The 20584-nt window shown below is 51.4% G+C and overlaps 2 protein-coding genes across 5 annotated transcripts; one reads left to right on the plus strand and one right to left on the minus strand.

The window, feature by feature from the left end:
• The first annotated feature begins 1454 nt into the window (after window positions 1-1454).
• Bola1 (bolA family member 1) lies at window positions 1455-2570 on the plus strand. 2 transcript variants are annotated; one of them, XM_004853939.4, is made up of 2 exons: window positions 1455-1549; window positions 1845-2570. In XM_004853939.4, the coding sequence occupies exon 2, from the start codon at window positions 1851-1853 to the stop codon at window positions 2268-2270; it is 420 nt and encodes a 139-aa protein (XP_004853996.1). In that variant the 5' UTR covers window positions 1455-1549; window positions 1845-1850; the 3' UTR covers window positions 2271-2570. The 2 variants fall into 2 exon arrangements, with proteins under 2 accessions (XP_004853996.1, XP_021121543.1); XM_021265884.2 differs by lacking the exon at window positions 1455-1549 and adding an exon at window positions 1556-1751 and having other exon boundaries at window positions 1845-2515.
• A 1453-nt stretch (window positions 2571-4023) lies between these two features.
• Sv2a (synaptic vesicle glycoprotein 2A) lies at window positions 4024-18690 on the minus strand. 3 transcript variants are annotated; one of them, XM_087213371.1, is made up of 14 exons: window positions 18012-18108; window positions 16625-16826; window positions 13526-14461; window positions 11989-12169; window positions 10612-10763; window positions 10366-10499; window positions 9660-9749; window positions 9335-9445; window positions 9103-9191; window positions 8237-8401; window positions 7924-8057; window positions 6818-7024; window positions 6151-6310; window positions 4024-5813 (listed from the first exon to the last, which is right to left on the minus strand). In XM_087213371.1, the coding sequence occupies exons 3-14, from the start codon at window positions 14145-14147 to the stop codon at window positions 5630-5632; spliced, it is 2229 nt and encodes a 742-aa protein (XP_087069497.1). In that variant the 5' UTR covers window positions 14148-14461; window positions 16625-16826; window positions 18012-18108; the 3' UTR covers window positions 4024-5629. The 3 variants fall into 3 exon arrangements, with proteins under 3 accessions (XP_087069497.1, XP_004853999.1, XP_004853998.1); XM_004853942.4 differs by lacking the exons at window positions 16625-16826; window positions 18012-18108 and adding an exon at window positions 18522-18690; XM_004853941.4 differs by lacking the exon at window positions 16625-16826 and having other exon boundaries at window positions 18012-18136.
• Window positions 18691-20584: the final 1894 nt, after the last annotated feature.

The raw sequence follows: 20584 nt of genomic DNA on the forward strand, positions 1-20584 counted from the left end.
CCGCCCAATGGTCGGGATTCGAACCCAGGAAGAGTCCAAAGGCAGGAAAAGCTATGTTCCAGTCCCAAGGGAGTCAGGCAGGAGGAAGTCTCTCACCATTCCTGCTTTCATCTGCTTTAATGAGACCCTCCCACATTAGGGAGAGTAGTTTGCTTCACTCCATCTACCAATTTAAATGTTAATCTTTGGTACTAGGGATTGAACCCAGGGCTTTCACACTAAGCTACATTCTAGCTTTATTTTATTTTATTTTTGACATAGGATCTCACTAATTCAATAAATTGCCCAGGCTGGGCTGTAACTTGTGATTTTTAATTATTTATTTATTTATTTATTTACTTTTGAGACAGAGTCTCACTCTGTAGTTCAGGGTGGCCTTAAACTCACGATATAACCCAGGCTGGCCTCGAACTCGCTACAGTCCTCCTATCTCATCCTCCTGAGTGCTGAGATTACAGGAATATTTTAGTACACGTGCTGCCGAAGCTAGCACTGAGATTACAGGAACATGCCACCATGCCTGGCTTGTAACGTGATTCATTCTCCTGCCTCAGCCTCCCAGAGTGCTGGCACTACAGGCATGCACCACCACACTCAGCTTGAACTATTCAACTTTTTTGTGGGTTTGAAATTTTCAAAATGAGAATTTGGAAAATATAGAAATACATAAAATATTAAGGATGCCAAATTTTAAAATTGTACATCATTTGGAAAAATCTCATCTTGTTATAATTCTGCTTAAAACCTTCATTAGCTTCCCATTGCTCCAAGGAGAAAGACAAAATCGCCTAACAAGGCCATAGCCTGCACCATCTGGCACCTACCTCTTCTACCCACTGACTGACTCACCGCCATGTTTGTCCCCTGGCTCTGATCATACATAAGCATTCCCTAACCACTCCAGAAGGTTCCAGTCCCCCAGAGTTCTCTCTCCTCCTGGCCTTTGCACATGAGGCTGCCACAGCCTGACTAAAGGGACTAAGAAACGAGTTTTCATGTTCTCTTTCCTATACGGTTCCCCTAAATCTCCTCTTACAAATTCTCTCTGGCCCCCAAGTCTGGGTGACATGCCTCCTTAGCAAACAGCTTGGTCTCATCATGGCATTAGCACACCATATTGCAATCAGCTCATTTATCTCCTCCAGTGTTTGGTAAACTGGAAATTGGGTATTTTTATTCCCTTCCCGCCCCCTCCTGCCCCTTCCTGCCCCTTCCTGCTTTGGTCTGGTACTTTATGGAGTGGACTTCTGTTTTCATGTGTCTAAAATAAAGGAGTGGGGAGCTAGATGAGCTATCGGCGATAAAACTGATCTAATAATCCCATTCCCAACTGTGCCCGAAATGCCTTTTCAGTTTCATTGCTGTGGTCCAGAACCTCTGAAGACGTCACGAATTGGGAGAGTTGGAGACTACAGTTCCCATCAACCCTCGGGGTACCACGTGGGGCTTCGGCTCTCTCGCGGGTAGTGAGGACTGCATTTCCCAACGCGCCCCGAGGTTTCCGGAGTCCCGGCTCCCTACGAGCTGCAGTAGCCAGGCTAAGCTGCAGGTAAAAAGGGCCCGCTGTTGGGCTTCAGGGGCGCAGAGGGCCTGACTCATCCAAAAGCGCGGAGTTGCACATGCCCTATTTTTACAGCTGCCAGTCATTCCCTCAAATCCCTTTAATCAAAGGGCCTCTGGAACTGGCCCTCCACCGCCTGAAGCTAGAAACCAAATTAGGTTACACCGAGCAGAGCAGAGGCGTTGTCGAGGCAGGTGTAGACCCCCTGGGGAAAGGGGTGGGTTGTGGGAACCGTGGGTGGCGCAGGCAAAGGCCCTCAGATTTCGCGTTTTTGTCTCCGCAGCATTGGATGTGGAGTACGCAGCTGGGCCGGCGCCTGGTCTCTATGGCCACCCGCATCTGTTTGTCCCGGGGCAGCTCGGGATCCCAGGGAGTCGGTCCGGTGGAGGCCGCCATCCGCGCGAAGTTGGAGCAAGCCCTGAGCCCCGAGGTTCTGGAGCTGCGCAACGAGAGCGGCGGCCACGCCGTCCCGCCCGGCAGCGAGACGCACTTCCGCGTGGCAGTGGTGAGCTCCCGTTTCGAGGGAATGAGCCTCCTGCAGCGGCACCGGCTGATCCACGAGGTGCTGTCGGAGGAGCTGGCCGCGCCGGTTCACGCACTGGCCATCCAGGCACAGACCCCCGCCCAGTGGAGAGAGAACCCGCAGTTGGCCACTAGCCCCCCCTGTCTTGGTGGAAGCAAGAAAACTCGAGAAACCCCTTCTGCCTAAGAGACGGGGGCGGGGGCAGAATCGGAGGGGCTGGGTGAGAATGAACTGTTAACTACTACCCAGTGTGGTGGTTCATAAGGACTAGGACCCCTGGGACTCGTTCTGCTGTCCGTACATATTCTCTGGAGATAACTCATTGAAGGGCAAAGCTGACCCACCGAAAGGGCAGTCACAAACTGCTCTGTGTGGACCCTTCGGGAAGGGGATGCCTGGTTGTTTCGTGTTAAATTGTTACCGAGGAACTACTCCAGTCCTGATGAATTCGAAACAGTCCCTACACTAAGAGAAATTATCATACGAGGTGCATTGCTGTGTTCTTAATGCTTATGGAATTGTTTCTAGAAAAGAAAAATACCTGCAGGCCCAGGTAGTCAGGAGGGGATTCCTGGGGGAAGTGAACTACTGTACTGGGTCTCTGAAAGAGAGTACCCAAGCAAAGGGAGAGACTGGACCGGGCAGTGGGTTGTTGGACAAAGCAGCGGGTATAGGCAGGGACACATTTGAACTTCGTCTTGGGGGAATGTTTGGTTTTTGACAACCTGTCCAAAAAGTATTTGTTTATAAGAAAAACCTTTTTTAATCACCAAAACAATGAAAAGAGGCTAAGAACCCTTTAGCCCTCTGCTTATGATTCTTCCAAACATTGCATCATTTTTTTTTTGGTGGTCCTGGGGCTTGAACTGCTGGTCTTCCCACTGAGCTACATCCCCAGCCCTTTTTATTTTGAGACAGGGTCTTGCTAAGTTGCTAGGCTCCAATTTGCAGAGTTCTTGCCTCAGCCTCTCAGAGTGCTGGAATTACTATTCAGGCATGTGCCACCTTGCCCAGTTTAACATTTCAGAGAGGAGCTCAAGTAGTGATTTACATAAGTAACTTTCCAGTAGTCTCAATGTGGAAATTACTGCTGCGCAAGCGCAAGGACCCGAGTTCGATCCCCAGTACCAAAAAAAAAAAGAAATGTGGAAATTACTGGAAAAGAAGGCTGCTTAACCTGCCTGACCATTTCTGACTAAAGAGTTTAGACTGCATCTGGTTGGAGAGAAGGCAGTCATGAAAGAATTTTGAGAGCTTGTGAGGACAGAGTGATCCGGCAGTGATGTGTGAGTGGGTTAGCCCAGGAGAGTATGGGCAAAGATCAACCAAAAGTGAAGGCAGAACCCTGCCTCAGAGGGCAGCTGCAGGAGTGGAAGGAAAGGGGTTGATCTGAGAACTACTATCAAAATCAGAAAATGACTCGATTGCAGCCCAAGGAATCTTATTTAAAATGTAGATTTGAGGCTCCCTCCCCCCAAAAAGGATTTGATACCGTACGTTGAGAATAGAGTCCAAGATCTGTATATTTTAAAGACACTAGATTTGGACAAAAGTTACATTTTTTTGGAGACAGGGTCTCGCTGTGCTTTTCAGGCTGGCTTTAAACTCACTTTGTAGATCAAGTTGGCCTCAGACTTGAAGCAGTCCACCTACCTCAGCCTCCCAAGTGCTGGAATTACAGGCCTGCACCACCATGCCTAGCTAGTTGCTTCTATTTTTAAGAAACATTCCAAGTTTTTAAAGCTGGGAGGTTTAAAGGGCCCTCCACCTGTGGAAATGGAAGTCTCAGGGTTAGAGAGGCCAATTTAGGGAGTACATGCGACCCATCATGTTATTCTGGCTTGCAGATTGAAGAGGGAGTTGCTTTTCACTACTGTTTTACCTTTCCAGGACTGTGAGAATGGATTTAGAAATAGGTAGCGAGGTAAAGAAACAGCCATTTTGGATTTTAAGGATTTGTTTCCCTTTATTTTTTGTCGGTATTTTTCATTTCATTTTTCACATCAATAGTCAGATTTAGGGTTCCCCAGGAGAGCAAGGGAGATGGATGGGTCTCCCTGGGGTGCAGGGGAGAGGGCACACACTCGTACACTGGGCACTGGAGGAGAAGGCAGTCCTTTAGCACATACACCAGAGTTAAACAGTCACCACCTGGTTCAGTTACAAAATGGGAGTGGCCACGGGTTGAGGGCACCAGATGCAGCGTGAAGAGGGTGCATTTGGATTTTCTTTGTTGTTATTTTCACTTTTTTCCTTTTAACTTTTTTTTTTTTTTTTTAACATTTTACAGACAGCTAAAAACTACAACACATCACAGCTATGGTGGAGGTGGGAGGAGGCACCAACAAAAGCAGCCACACAGAGTAGGGTGGGGTGGGGCAGCTTCACCTACAGAGGCTATTGTGTGGAAGAGTGAGGTGGGGAAACAGGTTTCTGGTCCCTGCATTAGGGGTCTCTCACTGCCCAACCTCTCCTCACTTCTAGAGGAGTTGCCAGGGGGCCCCTGCTTCCTGCCTCGCTCCAGCTCCTTGTGCTTTTTGATCTGCTGGTTTGTCCACATCCCTGGTTTCCTTCCCTCTCCTGCTCCCCAGCCCATGACAGACCTTGGGGGCCTGGGAAGGTGCTGTGTGCTTCCTGTCTGCTGTAGCAGGGGCAGCCTCTCCCTCCAGAGGAGGCCTTGGCTTGACAGGAAGGAGAGATAGGCCTTGTCCGGTACCCCCAGGTCTCCCTAGATAGACCATGGGACTCTTACCCCAGCCTGCCCTCGAGCTTCTCCCTCCCAGGCCCAGCACAGATACGAGCTTCGGGGAGGTACCATGGGAGGCAGGGTTGTGTGTGTGTCCACTGAAATTACCCTTGGCTTATATTTGAGGACAGTACAGTGATACCACCACCTCATGGCACGCACACACATACATAAGTGTACACACACATTCACACACAGTCCACTGAGCTGCCTCAGAACTTCATACATAAATAAATAATCAGCTAATTACATAAAATTCAGGCTTCATATTTGAAGCCCAAATTGAGGGGAAAGTGGAGACCAGAGGGCTGAGGTTTATTGCTGCTCCCCCAGCATCCAACAGGAGGCCCCCCACCCCGCCTGTAAGAAGTTCTTTTGGTCCCTGGTGTGTACCCTGGCCCCAGTCCCCCACACATCTGCTCAGCCATGGTTTCCCCAGGGCCTAAGCAGAGGGAAGGAGGGGGAAGGCATGAAGCCTATTCTGGAACCCCTGGAGCAGGGAAACAAGGGCCCCTCACTAACACTGGGGGAGAGCAAGATGGGCTCGGTCTTGTGTGCAAAGTCAAGGGTGGTAGGAGGTGGGGAGTAGCTTCACCCCAAACTGGGAGGAAGAACCTTCCCTATCGCCCTGCCCATGGGGGTCACACATGCACACGCACACGCACGGACAGCTAAGACACCGAAGGAATGGGGAGTGAGGTTTCTGGGGCCAGGACGGCAGGGCACGGGGGCGGGGGGGGAGAGGAGGAGCTGTTGGTCTCACAGTGTGCCCACCACCCCCAGGGCCCCATGGACCCCCTCACTGCAGCACCTGCCCCCGGGTCTCGGGGAGCTTCAGGGCCAGAGAGCTGCCAAGGGCAAGGGCAGCTGAGGCGAACAGGATGGGGGCAGCCTTGGTGATTCCCACGAAGGATGTGAAGATGCTGATCCCCAGCACAGCTGCCAGCTTACACAGGGCATTCAGGAAGCCAAAGGCTGTGGTCCTGCTCGGCGGCCCCAGGGCCACGTGCAGGGCAGAGCCCAGGAGGGAGGCAGAGAAAGATGGGTGGGCGTGGAAGTGAAGTTGGGGGAGAGGAAAGGACAGAGAGACCAGGGAGGGGAGGACAGACGAGGAATACAGACCAATTGGGAGACAAGGAGGAAAGAGACCAAAAAAAGATTAATAATTAAAACTGCAAGTAGTGATTTCAAAAACTATCAGCTTTTAGAGGAGAAACACAGCACGTGTCCTCCCACCCCCAAAGATGTCCTCATTCACCCCCACTTCTCCGGTGCGCTAAGCCCTAAACCTGCTGCCCTGCCACACCACACCCCAACTACCTCTTGTCAGAAGGGTAGAGTTCCACAGTCAACACATCCAGCGCATTCCAGGATGCAATGCTGACCCCTCCAAAAAGGCAGAGCAATGCAATCATGGCTGACTCGCTGTTTCCGAAGGACAGGAAGAAGCAGGACACACAGGACATCACGCTGGAGCCAGCTGCAGCCAAGAGTGGCGAGAGCATGAGCCCAGCTGCGGTGAGGCCCGCTCAGGACCCAGCTTTGGGACAGCCCTGCTCGAGACTTCTCACGGGAGCCAGAAAGAAGGCTTTTCACTCATCTTCAACTTCCCTTGTAATCGTTTATTAATCAGTATTCAGTGCCAACTGTGGGCCAAGCACACATTGACCTATCAACCACCTGCAGGACTGGTACCGTCACTTCCATGTCACAGGTGGCAGCTGGGCTAAGAAAAGGTGACTTGGCCAAAGGAGGCAGTGGAGCTGAGACACAAACCCACAACCTGTGCCCGACGTACTTGCTGTTCTGCCTGACTCCTACACCCTCCAGAGAAACTTCTATGCCTGGGCCACCCCGTTCTGCAGCACCCCCAACAAAACATGAGAAAGAAGTTCTCAGACCAGCCTCTTCCACAGCCGAAGGTGAGAAGCCTTCCGACGGCCTCCCAGTCAGGCCTGAGCTCCCACCACCCAGCCTCTCCACTTACCAAGCATTCTGAGCCTGCCAATCTTGTCCATGAGCAGAGCAGACACAATATTCCCTGGAAGTACAGCCAGCGTCCCCAGGAAGCTGACGAAGTATACCATGTAGGCACCTTCACCAGTGCCCGTCACATCTAGCTGGCAGCCCTCCTTGTTGTGCAGGAATGTGCTGTTCACCAGACGGCTGTTCACAAACTTGTACTCAAACAGGTCTGGGGTGAAGGCCAAGACACACAGGCAGTTATAGAAAATGGGAAAGGGCTCTCCACTTGTGGGGGTTCTCAGAACTATTCTGGGCACTCATTACAAAACACCAAAGAACATCACCATGGGAACGAGGGATTGTAAAGACAAAATGACCATAATCTATCAAACAATTTGACTGTTTGCAAGGTTTCCCATTATGTCTCTACTTCATTCTTTTTGTCCACCTAAGTTGATGATAAGCCACAGCAGTGCTGCAGGTCTAGAAGATTTTTCTGAGAAAAATACTAAAAATAATGAGGCCTATCCACTATTTTTCTTTCTTTCTTTTCTTTTTTTTCAGTACCAGGGATCAAACTCAGGACCTTGCACTTGCGAGGCAGACATAGCACCACTGAGCTACATCCCCGGCTCACTTTTTTTTCTTGCAAGGTGAAAAAAACCTACTCAGTTTTCCACTTAGAGGTGAGAAACCTCAGTCTAGCTCACAAAATCAGCATTTCATATACATGTAGTTTGAGAAACACTGTTAAAGAAGTAGATTACTGTGACAATTCCCAACCTTTCCCCCATCAATATGCCTGTTACTGTTTCTCTTTCTCCCAGGGACCCGATTTTGAGTTATCTTCGCCTTCTTCAAAAGCACAGTATTATTACTTCCCTGAGTTATTACAATTCCAGCCAGAGGCAACAAAACTCGATGCTTTTGTCAGATACTGTCACTGAGAAATGTCCAGTGTCCACTGCATTTTCCAGATTAGTGGTGGTTGTCACTAGTGCCCATCCCACCTTCCCAAGGGTTCCAGAGGCTCTCAGCACGGAAACCAGGCTATTGAAAGGGAGTGGTTCCTTCTCCCTCATCAAGACCTACCCAGCTCTTTGGGCTGAGGCCCTCTCCCCACCTTACCAGTGTTGTAGAACACAGTGTTGACGAACGTGCAGTTGCGGAAGAATGTGTTGCTGGATGTGATGTCCTCAAAGTAACACTCCTCGAAGAGGGAATCTTCAAAGGACACGGACTTCAGACGCAGCCCAATGAACCTGAAAGGGCAGAATGATGAGACGCTGTCACCTTCACCCTCCTCCAAGTCTCGCCCCTCAGTAGAGTAATGGGAATCTTGGCATTGAGGAGAAACCATAGAAGTTGCCCCAAACCACCTTGCCGTGAACTCTGACTCATCACAGATAGGGAGAGGTGAATTTTAACGGTCTCCACATACTTGTCATTGAAGTACTGTCCCCCTCGGTGGATCTGATTTTCCAGTGTGAAGTTGAAAGTCACATGCTCTACACGCTCCCCAGGGAACACTTTGGTTCGGGCTGCATAGTCCACCGACTGCAGATGGCGGATCATGTCGGGAAACCAGACAGTCAGTCCGTAGTAGCTGGGGAATCAAGGCCAGTGGAATCAGCGCAGACTCCACATTAGAAGAGACTGTGCACAGTGGGGCAGAAACCCACCTGTGTCAGGGCATGGCTCCCCTTGCACTCCTTCCTTCCCAGCTATGTTGGTTCTGGGGACTTCAGGGTCTTCTCTGCCATCTACCACACTCTCCTTTTTTGTTTTGTTTTAGTATGTTTTTTGAGACAAGGTCTCACTATGTACCTCAGGCTGTCCACAAACCCACGGCGATCCTCCTTCTCAGCCTCCCGAGTGCTACCACACTCTTATCTCCCAAGCATCTGTTCTTCCCTCTGCTTAAAACTTTCCCAGCCCCCGCTCCACAGCCTCTAACTCCCATTCACCTTTAAGAATTCGGGTCCCCAACCCCCAAGTCCCAAGTGCTACAGCACCCTTCCCCGCCACCCTGGCACCGTCGCCCTGCTGCATAACTGGATTTATCTACTGTGCCTGGGTCACGTCTCCTCCACCCCAGCACAGGACCCCCGAAGAAGAGAAGTTAGTCCCAGTCGGATACTAGTGTGTCGAATGAATGAATGCAGCAGAGGAGCCGGCTGGACCACTGGGGCATCTGAACCACACCTTCTCCTTCTTTCCCATTTGTGCCCTCCTTCCCACTTCCCACACCTCTCTCCCAGCCCATCCACCACCACCACCACAGTACCCACCCCACTCAGCCCTCACCTGAAAGACATGGTGAACCACACGCCCATCATCATCAGAGTGATGCGTCGATATTCGGGACCAAAGCAGGACAGAAAATTCCCCCAGACCTACAAGGAACCAAGCGAGCCAGAAGGTGGCTGCACTGACTCCAGCAGACACAGATAGAGCCCCATTTCCCCGCCCTCCCATCAGTCCCCCTCCCCTGCCTCTCCCCGCCCCTTCTCTGTCTTCACACACCATCCCCTATTACCTGCCCCCCCAGGCTCAAGGCCCGGACCCCCCAGCGCTGGTACCAGGTCCCTGTGTCTGACTGGATCTCAATCAGTTCATCCTCCTGATGAATTGTCTTAATGTGAGTTACCTGGGGTGAGGAGAAGGAATGAGCAGTCACACACTCTGGATTTCCCTAGCTCCAGCAGGGGCATGCCTCAGTTTCCCTGCAGTAGCAATATCACTGAGGTAGAGTGTGGTCTGAGGTATGCAGGAAAGTAGGTGGGGGAGCTCCAGAAAAGGCCAAGTAGGGGCTGGGGCTGCATCAGCTCTGTGGCCTGGGTGGGGAGGGAGAGGCGGCTTACTGAGAAGACTCGTTCCGGGTGTCCCTTGGCGCGCATGTTGGTGTCATGAACCTGCTTCAGCACCATCCAGGCCTCGTCGTGCTTGCCGTTCTACAGCCACAGACAGAATCCCACATCTCAGTCAGCCCTTCCTGACCCAGGGTCCCAGAGCTCCTCCCTCCAACCTGGCTTCTGGAGTCCCAGCCCACCCAGGACCCCTGGCCCATGACCAGGTATCACCCCAAGCTGGGCTAGCAGACATAATCAGACCTGGGCAAGGTCTGGAGACAGGGGACTGCCCTGGGGACAAATGTAAACACAGGTCCTAGGGATTCCCTGGTACAATGGAAAGAAAAACCGGAAGCCAAGGGAACTGACGGGCAAGTGTGCAGTCGGAGAAGGAGCAGCATCCTAACCCTGCTGTACCTAACCCAGGTGCAGCTGGAGGCGAAGGAAGAAGAGGTAGGGACTTTTCCTGAGCTATAAAGTCAGGGCCAGGACCAAGACCCATGCCTGTGAATCTTAAACCAACCACAATTGAACAGGTTCCTCATGTCTGCACCCACAGATTATCTCCAGAAATGCAATCTGAGACAAAGAAGCAAGATCAAGCCCCCCACCCAGTACAGAGCCTTGAGGAAGGAAGGCAGCCAGACCCACAGCGAGTGTCTAAGCACAGAGGCCCCTGCTGCCCTCCACCCACCCCACCCAGCATGGCCCCATTCACCTCCAGGAAGAAGCGGGGGCTCTCGGGCTGCGTGGTCAGAGCCCCAATGGCAAACACGGAAGGAAAGGCGCAGACGAGGACAAAGACCCTCCAGCTATGGAACTGGTAAGCAGAACCCATCTGAAAACTCCACCCTGGCAGAGACAGAGTCAGCATCAGCAGAGAAGCCAGAAGCCAAGGCTCGGAACACAGGAGCCCAGGAAAGAGGGGGAGGCCGGGCTGGGGTGCACCCTAGGGACTGCTCACCATAGTGGGGAATGATGGCCCAGGCCATAGCAGCTGCGTACACTCCGCCAATCATCCAGAACATGCAGAGCCAGCTCAAATGCTCCCCGCGCTTCTCCTGGGCCAGAAACTCCGAGAAGTAGGAGAAGACAATGGGGATGGACCCCCCAATCCTGAAGGGCATTTTAAGAATTCAGCATTAGAAAATGCCCATTATCCCAAACCCAGTGCTCTGGACTCCCAAGTCCCTGCCACGTCTTCCAGAGATTTTGGTTTTTGGGGTTGTTTTGATTTGTTTTGTTTTGTTTTGCAGTGCTGAGGATTGAACCCAGGACCTGTACACTGAGCTACATCCCCAGCCCTTCTTACTTTTTGAGACCAGGTCCCACTAAGTCACTAAGCTGCCCACCCTGGGCTCGAACTTGTGACCATCATGCCTCAGCCTTCCAGAGTGCTGGGCTTACAGGTATATGCCATCATGCCTGGCCTCTTCTGTGGCTTTTTTTTAGACAGGGTCTCACTATGTAGCCCAGGCTGGCCTTGAGCTCATGGAGATCCTCCTGTCTCAGCCTTCCGAGTGCTGGAATAACAGGTGTGCACCACCATGCCTGGTCACTTCCATAGTTTTTTTTTTTTCGGTACCAGGGATCGAACTCGGGTCCTTGCGCTTGTGCAGTAGCCAGCGAAACCACTGAGCTAAATCCCCAGCCCTCCATAGCTCTTTTTAAGAGACACTATCCACACATATTCCCCTATAAGCTTCTCTCACTATCAGGCATCAAGTACCCATCCTTAGCGGGAAACAGGCAGGTAGGTCTCAGAGTAAGGGAAGAACAAACATTAAATCCTGAAGGTGACTAGAGTTGGTGGGAAAGGATGATATTTGCAGAAAAGGGACAATCTCCAGACAACAAAGATGGGCAATGAATAGCATTCGGCTACAGGGCAGAAAAGAGCTTGGAGAGAGGGGGAGTGAGGGCCTGTGGGTGCCGGGGGAAATGGAGGTGTGGAGAGGGAAGGCTTCCAACTGTGGCAATGTGGGTGTGTCGTCAAGTGCAGGAAACATGTAGTCTGGAGGCAATAACTCTAGGGCTCACCAGAGCCCAGGGGTGAGGCGGAGGCCCACCGGGCCCCTTGTGGGCAGGCTCAGAAACAGGACTGAAGTGGGGTGAGGCTCAGGAGGGGACCAGCCACGGTCCTGCATTCAGCACAGTAGCAGACAGGCCCTGGACAGGGGAAGCCTAAAGATGGTGGGGGAAGAAAGGAATTCATTCATTCATTCATTCAACTTACACATATTTAAACACCTGATGTGCTAGCACTATGCAGGGCCCTAAAGATATAACAGTGAGCAAGATGCAGCCCTGGCTTCAAAGGGCTTAAACTGTGGATACTCACCCAACCCCAGAAAGGAGGCGGCAGAAGAGGAAAGTGCCGTAACCCTGGACGAAGGATGAGAAGAAGGCGAAGACGCTGTTGACTGAGAGTGAGATGAGCAGGCACTGTCTCCGACCCAGCCGATCAGCCAGACCGCCCCAGAGAAAGGCTCCCACCATCATGCCCAGGTAGACAATGAGGCCTGGAGGGAAGAGCACGACAGGCGAGAGGGCTGTGAACAGACACACCTCAGTTCTGCCATCAGCTCAACGTCTGCAGGAGTGGGAACCAGCAGACTCAATCAAGGATCTGATGAACCTAGAAGCCAAGTCTACTCAGAGATAAGAGCAAGTGAGGATAGGATCTGCCTACATCCGCACCCTCCCTGGGCCCTCTCTAGCCTCCCTTAAAGCAGCAGGAGGTCTCTCTTTCATTCCTCCGGAAAGAGGCTCAATTCCTTTAATCTTCCCAGGAAATTCCTCACACAAATCCATCCTTCACTCCTTCCTGTCCCAATACTTCCGGTCCTAAAACTCCCCAGTTTATTGTTTCCTTCATAAAATCAGAATTGGAATTGATCTTTAAAATCATCTGCTCTGCAGAGGGCATGGTGGTGCACATCTGCAATCCCAGCACTCGGGAGGTGAGGCAGGAGGGTCACCGTGAGTTGGAGGCCAGCCTGAACTACATGGTGAGACCTAAATACATAAATACCTAAATAATTAAATTAAGTCATCTACTCTAAATTTTCATTTTACCCATGCCCAAACTCAGCCCCAAGGAGACCTGTCCAAGGCACAACAAGGCCTCAGTCCTCTCTCAGTGAGTCTAGGGCCCTCCCCCTTGGGTCCCCATCAGGAGAGGCCATCAGACATCACTCCCTAGTGCCTGAACACTCCCAACTAGTCTGAATGAGGGACTAGGGATCCCTACCCTCACCACCCCAAACTGACCTTCCCCTTTATCCCAGGGACTTTGAATACTGACTTCATGTTCCGCTTAGGGAAAGGGGACAGGGTAGCAAGAGGGAAGGCTATGAGGAAACATTAAGCCCAGTGTAGCAGCATATGCCTGAATCCCAGCACTCTAGGAGGCTGAGGCAGGAGCATGGCAAGTTTGAGGCCAGCCCAGATAACTTAGCAACTTTGAGACCCTGTCTCAAAATACAAAAATATTTAAAAGGGCTGGGGACAGTGGCTGAGAGCAAAGGCCCTGGGGTTTTTATTTCCAGTACCACCAAAACAAAACAAAAGAGGAGAGGAATTATTAAACAGTGACTCATCCCACCATGGCCACCTCCTACAGAACTAACTATGCCCAAGTCCCAGTCCAGCTGCTTTCCCCAAACCCCTCTTTCACATACAACTTCACTGACGCTACCCCAAAAGAGGGTGTAAGGAGACAGTGGACACAGGAACCCTGGCCCTCTGGAAACAGCTTGGAGGCAGGGTCCGTGGGAGCCTAGTGGGACGGATTAGCGCTGGTCCCAGGAGCAAGTGCCACTCCAGATGTTTCTAGCCTGGGCAGCACAGGACCAGAGCGCCCCGCCATGTCTTACCCAGCATGCCTTTGTTGGAGTCGGACAGGCACATGTCTTTCTCAGCACTGGGCAGCACGAAGCCCACCACGAAGACCTCGACACCGTCAGCCATTAGCGCCAGGCCGAGCACAAAATAGAGCGTCCACTGAAAGCGGCCGTGGCCACACTCCCGCAGGATGGCTTCATATTGCTGGGCCAGCTCTTCCCGTTCTTTCCGCCGCTGTGCCTCCCCACGACCCCCGGGAGGGCCTTCCCCGTCACTCAAGCCCCCTCTCACTCCAGCCAGGGCCGCCCCATCTGCCATCCGCTCGCCTTTGCCCCCAGACTCTGCCCGGGGGATGCCCTGATATTCGCCCTCGTAGATCTCATCATCCTCATCGTGGCCCTCAGTGGCATCGCTGGATGCGCCACCTTCCTCGTCGTCCTGGGCCCCTTCCCCACGGTAATAGCCATCGGCGGGGGCCGGGTAGTCGTCATCATCCTCCTCTTCCTCGAAGCGAGAGTAGGACCTGCGGGAGTATTCATCCTGGACTCTGTCCAGGCCTTTTACCACCTTCTTGGTCGCATGCTTCTTGACTTCCTTGGCAATGTCTTTGGCCCCACGGATGAAAGCCGCCCGGTCTCGGAAGCCCTCTTCCATGATGAGGCTTTAGGGCACTTCCCCAGATCTGCTTCACTCTCTGCTTCTTTTTCAGCTTTTTGCTCAAGGGTGAAGTTATGTTCCAGTATCTTTGGGCTCAAAATAAGAAAAAACAGGATGTGGCTAGTGGGTGTCTATGCGTGGAAAGGAAGAAGGGAATGTCTGATCCACACCTAGTTCAGCAGGGTGAGCAGGAAAGGGAGATGGGGGCTAGGGATGGGAAGGGAAGGGGAGCCAGGTTGGTGGGCATGAGCTGGGGAGCCAGGATAGCACAAGAAAGGCTTTCTACTTCCCTTCCAGGAACCTCTGGACACCTAGAAAAAGTAAGAGAGAAAAAGGAAGCCATGAGTCCTAAGATGATGAAGGCCAATAAAGAGATGCTCTCAACCCTCAGCCCCATCTGGACCATGTGGTGAAGGATGGTCTCCCTGCTTCAGGCCACCACTCGTAAACAAGGATGATTATTTGGGCCAACTGTGGGGCATTCAAATATTAGTCCACTTTCTTTGACCTTGGAAGCCAGGCCCAATCACAGTCGCCTACCTGAGCCTTCCTCCTAACCTCCTACCCTACGTCAAGTTCAGGCCCCTTCCTTTATTCCCAACCTGCAAAGAACAAACAAGAAACATGAAAAAGCAGAATTCCCTGCTCTAGTATGGTCTGGGATTCCTGGGTGCAAAGCTTGGGAAGGATGTACAGCAGGAAGCCAAGCCCTCTCTAATCGACTGCCTTCAGTCCCCTGGTGACAGCTGAGAGGTGGGTTCCACAGTTTTTTCATGAGGTTCCAAGTTTACAGGCCTCCCAAGGAGGATTTTCTCCCAACATAGCCTAGTGCACAAATGTGGAGCTTCCAGTGTCAGACAGACTTGCTTTGACTTCCTGCTTTGCATTTATTGCTAAGCAATCACGGGCAGGTTCTAAACACCCATGGCTCAGTTTCCTCACAATTAAAAAAAAGGCAAAGTCAGGATTAAATGGCACAATGCACATAAGCTCCTGACCATAATACCTGAGACATATGAAGTGACAAATAAATATCAGCTCTTACTATTGAGGTGACTGTAATACAGAGAAATGCCCTACACTAAAAGTCTTACAACAAGGGCCATCTCTGGATACTCTTTAGGGTGAACATCAAGGAGAAGGAGACATCAGAAAGGGACATTATCAAGGAGAATGCTGGTTCAGCACTGGAGACAGATTACCTAAACTGAAATCCCCAATTCTGCCACTTGCTAACAATTCTTAGGCAGGTCACTACAGAGGCAGGTAACCTCTGTAACCCCTTGTGTCTTTAAATTGAAACTGAAGATAAACAGCCAGGTGTGGTGCTACACACCTGTATTGCCAGGACTCTGGGAGGCTGAGGCAGGAGGATCACAAGTTTGCCCAGTCTGGGTAACGTAGTAGAGAGATCTTATCCCAAAATTCAAGTAAAAAAGGGGGCTGGGGATATTTCTAAGAGTAAACATGAGCATTTAATCTCACAGAAGACATGCTATAAATGTTAGCCTCCTCCTTCCTATATGTTGAAAAGTATGAAAGAAGCAGATCATACTTATATGCTGTTCCCCAATATTCTCCCAAGAACCCTCTGTGTTTAAACTAATTCCACATTATTTCCCTTTAGACAAACAAGTGAAGGCCCAAAACATGGAGACTTGGCACCTGAGTAGAATGGACAAGAGGGAAGATCAAAAGCTAAGAAAGTGATGATTGGCTGCCACCACCGTCCCTTAGAATGTCGTGTTTGGTCTCCCTTTCACTGGTGAGGGTGGGAATGGCAATGACTGATCAGGCAAAAACATTTTCTAAGGTAAGGGTCTAAAGTCTATAGTCGTACCTCATTCCTCCAGGGCCTCCCTTCCTAATCCCCCTTAATCCTTTCTGCTTCTCCTCCAGAAGTCAAGGAAAAAGGAGTCCACAAATACCGCATTGCGTAAGCAGCTAGTAGAGAATAAAGGGGGCCTTGGGCTGCACCCCCCAGGGACATTCTCCAAAGGGAGGCACAGGATAACCTTCTTCCTTCATAGACACAAAAGATGCAGGCCTAGCTCAGTCAGAGATCATCCCCCTAAAAATACGCTCCCTCCTTCTGCTCCCACTCATCCAGGGCCTTCATTAAAAATCCCTCTCTCCGCGCGCACTCTCTCTCTCTCTCTCTCTCTCTCATTCTCTCTCTCTCTCCTGTCCTGGTTCAAGAGGGTAAGTGATACTATGTTATTCACAGAGAAGCACTGGACAGCACAGTCTTTTGCCCTCAGGGCAAATGTAAGCAGTGGACCACAGTGACCAGAAGCAGTGACCCCTATGTCACCTTCTTTTCTTCATGGTTCAGGGCCCAACCATCCTCCATGAAAGAGAAGGAACTGTCAAATCTCCTCAGTCCAAGGCAATCTGCATTCCTTTCTTTTCTTTCTCTACCAGGGTCTTCCCCAAACCCGGCAGGAAGCAGATGGACCCACCAGGAGCCGTACCCTGTGTTTGTTGACACTGTTTATCCCTGAGAGATACATGTGGTGTAGAACAGGCTCCCTCAGCCACTGCAGGACATGATGGCTCAACAGCCAGCTCCCCCAGGCCCAGCAATCCCAGGAGGGAGAGAAAGAAGACAGATTCTTTGCCTGGTGAGGAAGTGGTGCTATTTTTAGTCCCCAAAGCAGCACAGAGTGGCTAAGCCTGTAGAAAAGAGACAACACTTGGCGAGGTGGAGGTTAAAGGAGACAAAATTCAGGTTTACAAGGGCCCTTTAAGGTGGCTCACCAGGAAAAATGTGCCCAGGAGATATTCTGGAGATGGTGGGAAGAGCAAATGATTCCTCCTGGACAATTTGCCCCTGTCCATCAAGGCCCTGACTTTGGGGGTCACTCAGCTCTCCAGCTCACCCTACCCCAGGTGACAAGGACATTAAGAAGCAGTCACTTTTCAAAACGCTGGAGGAGGAGGGGGCAGAGCGCCCCTCCCCCTGACAACTAGATGGTTAGGCTCAGCCCCCACCTCAGGACCAAGGCTGCACCTCCCCTCCCCACAGTCTACCCCTGGGTTAGAAAGATGGGAGCATCCACAGCTGGGCGGGGGGGGGGGGGTCAGCTGAGCATGCACAGGGAGGAATGCACACAGAGAGGGAGGCAGAGGCAGGGACGCAGGAGGAGACCTCCATACGCACACGCTTAGGGACCGTCCCTACCAGCATTGGCAGCCACCCCCTAACCTCATCTTGCCTCAGCCCCTGTGTAAGAGGCGAGCCCCAAGAATTCACTAACCCATTTCTCCAAGCACCTCCTCACCCTTGGTCCTGCTGCTGGACAAGTGCCCACCATCGCTCGGCAACCCCCGCCATCCGTGCCCCCAACACCTGGTCCTTTACCATCTCTGGTCTCCCCAGCGTTTCCATTCTTCATTTCCTCCCCTCCATCCGTCACCTGCCCCCCCCCCAGTCCAGCCAAGCAGACTGAGGCACATGCACTCTCTGGCCACAGCCAAGGTCATTTATCATTCATGGGGGGAACGGTAAGGTGAGGAGTTTGAGAGAATCATATCCTACCTAACAACCCCTACCGGGCTAATCTCTGAAGAAGGTAGTGGGGACGTGGCTAAGGTAAAGAAAAAAACAATATATATATATATATATATATATATATATATATATATATATATATATTCATTCATATATTCATATATATATATTCATTCTAAACACACAACTAAAATAAATGCGGATTCCGGAGCATCACCAAGCCCCTCGCCCCCAGAGCGGGCACGGTCACCCTCCCCTTCAGCAAAGCATCGCAGGGTAAAATGGCTGCAAGGCAAGGATGCTCTGCCAGGGCGGGGGGGAGGTGACGGACGGAGAGAGGGTCTCACCTGGGCCGGGTTCCCCGGGCCGGGGCGTGCAGGGCGCGGGCGGGGGTCCGGCGCGGGCTGAGGCGGCCGCGGCGACTGCTCTGGTGCGGGAAGCGGCACTGCAGACCGCCCCCCCCTCCGGCCCCGCCTCCGCCCCCCGCCCGCCGCGCCGCCGGCAGCGGGAGAGACCATTGGGGGGGGGGGGTTCGGGGAGCGGGGAGAGGACGCGGGGCGGGGGCGCTGTCACAGGACGGCTGGAAATGACATACGGCCCTTCCCAGATCCTTCCTCGTAAAAAGGGAAAGAAACTAAGGAAAGACAAATAGTGATTTTAGGAAGACAGAGGGAGGGAGGTGGTAAATGAGGAAATGAGGCAGCCCCTTCCTCAGCACCTCAGCCACGGGAAGGCAGAACCCAGGAGATTCAGGGGCTCCTGCTGCCCAGAAAACACATCCCTTCCTCTTAACCATTGCTCGCAAACTCCTTTCCTACAGCCTTCTTCCAAATCCAGAGTGCTCAGACTCCAATTACCTGGATATTTTAGAGAGCAAGGATAGCAAGGTGTGGTTTCCATCCTGAACTGCCAGAAGCCGATTCCTGAATACCTGCCCTCTCTCCTCCAGAAACCGTCCCGATTGTTTACCTACAGGGCAGACTGCATCCTCTCATCTTCCTCCGTTCAGTGGCTGGCCGCAGGGGTGGGCAGTGGAGAAGCTGGGAGGGGCTTCACAGATCCGAGCAACTGGACATTCCCCCTTCCATTCATTTGCTTCAGTGACTCAAAAAGGGATCCCCTCAATCCCCTTCCCCACTTTCTTTTACTCCCCTCACTACACACACACACACACACACACACACACACACACACACACACACACGCACACCCCTACTCCAGAACAGGAAAGAGTGAATTTGGCTTCAATTCTTTAATTATTCCTTTGCCCCTGTAACCGATACCCGGACTCAGAGACCCACGACATACCGCTTGGTCACACGGATGATGGTCCCTCTGCATGGAGGAGATGGTACACGGGGGTTTGAGGATGTACATCCTGAGTGCATCTATTCCAGGTAAGGCCTTAGGGTGTTCCAGACAGAACACAGATCAGGAGCTCCAACCTTGGTCCTCTCTTCCAACTCACTGTTGGCTCTTGGCTAAATTCCCTGCCTCTGTGAACTTCAGGTTTCTTGTCTGGAAAATAGGGTGTCTCGGACTAGAAGCTGCACCAGGTCCTTTTCAGTTCTAGTAGAATACGATCTGCTTTACTAATGTGGAAGTTTAAGGATGCTGGAACATATTACCTAGAGAAGGTTGGCAGCCATGTCCCAAGAACTCATCGGTGGTATTTGGCATATTGAGCTTACCACTGGGCTTGAGCTTTGTATGCTCCAAAGCTGGCTTTTGGAAATACTAGTTGGTGCCAACAAAATTCACAATTTACTGAAATACAGAGCCATAATACATAAATATTATAAACATTTAACTGTCACTCAGACAGAAAACTCATGTGTACATGTCTAATAAATTCTCTCCCTAAAGCCAAATCAGAATCATGTCAATGTCGAAATCCACAACGATATCACTGAACAGGAGATTTGTATCTTTAATGCCATCTGGCCATCCCCAATAAGGAATCATGCCAATAGGTCCAGAAGACTCCTTGGCAACAGTTCTCTACCCCACCTCTCTGCTACAGGCAACCTTGCCAGTGCTCCTAGACTGCTCACGGTGATGGCTAAGGACACTTTCTAGGATGGCACTTGGCACGGTTCTGCCCATGTGGGCCTTGGGGACTCTCCCTTTACTGGTATTTCAGTGCCATTCCTCTTCAGGGTGAGATATTCTTTAAGCATGTTAATATTTCCAATAGGGTTATAGCCATGTCCTGACGGCAGGAAGCCATTTCTTCTCTGTAAGGTGATTTTGTATACTCGGCTGATACATACTTGCTAAAATAGAAATACTGCACTCTTAGAAGAAAAATTTTTTTTCTCTTTAAATTATGGGAACATGTAATATTTTCCTCCAGATGCCACAGCTTTATCTTCCCCAGTCTCCCTGGCTGGGTTCATTCACATCAGTTGTTCCTAGGGGCTCAGCCCTAGGCCCTCCCAGCCTCCTTTCTCCCTTCCCCTCGGTGAGCTCGGGCAGCCCCACAGCTTTATTGTTGTCTCCACCTTGATGATTCTCACATTTGTATCTCTATTCTAGACATTCCCAAACCAAACTGGTCTACCTACTCAACATCACCACATGGATATCTTAACATGGGGCAGCTAGAACTCCCAAGCCAGTAGCCCTCCCTTCTCTGCCCCCGGAAGCAACTTCCTTTTACTTCCATGTTTGCAAGAAGGTTGTGTGTGCAGGGGGTGAGAAAGATCTGAGAAGCACCGATGTATGGGAGCTCCCCAACCACCTCTGACCTGAGCCTCCAGCACCAAACCAGCGTTGTGTGCTGAATATTGTGCTGTTTACATTTCTGCCCAGGAACATCCCATCCCCCTGAATCGAGCTGTTCCTTCATCTTTGCCTGGAAAACCTCTACCCTCTCACCCCACCCTACACTGAGCTACACCTCCAGCCCTTTTTATAA

This window comes from Heterocephalus glaber, unplaced genomic scaffold, assembly GCF_053883595.1.
Source record: "Heterocephalus glaber isolate CG9 unplaced genomic scaffold, H.glaber_assembly_v1.0 deba00001442, whole genome shotgun sequence".
Taxonomy (NCBI): Eukaryota; Metazoa; Chordata; class Mammalia; order Rodentia; family Bathyergidae; genus Heterocephalus; species Heterocephalus glaber.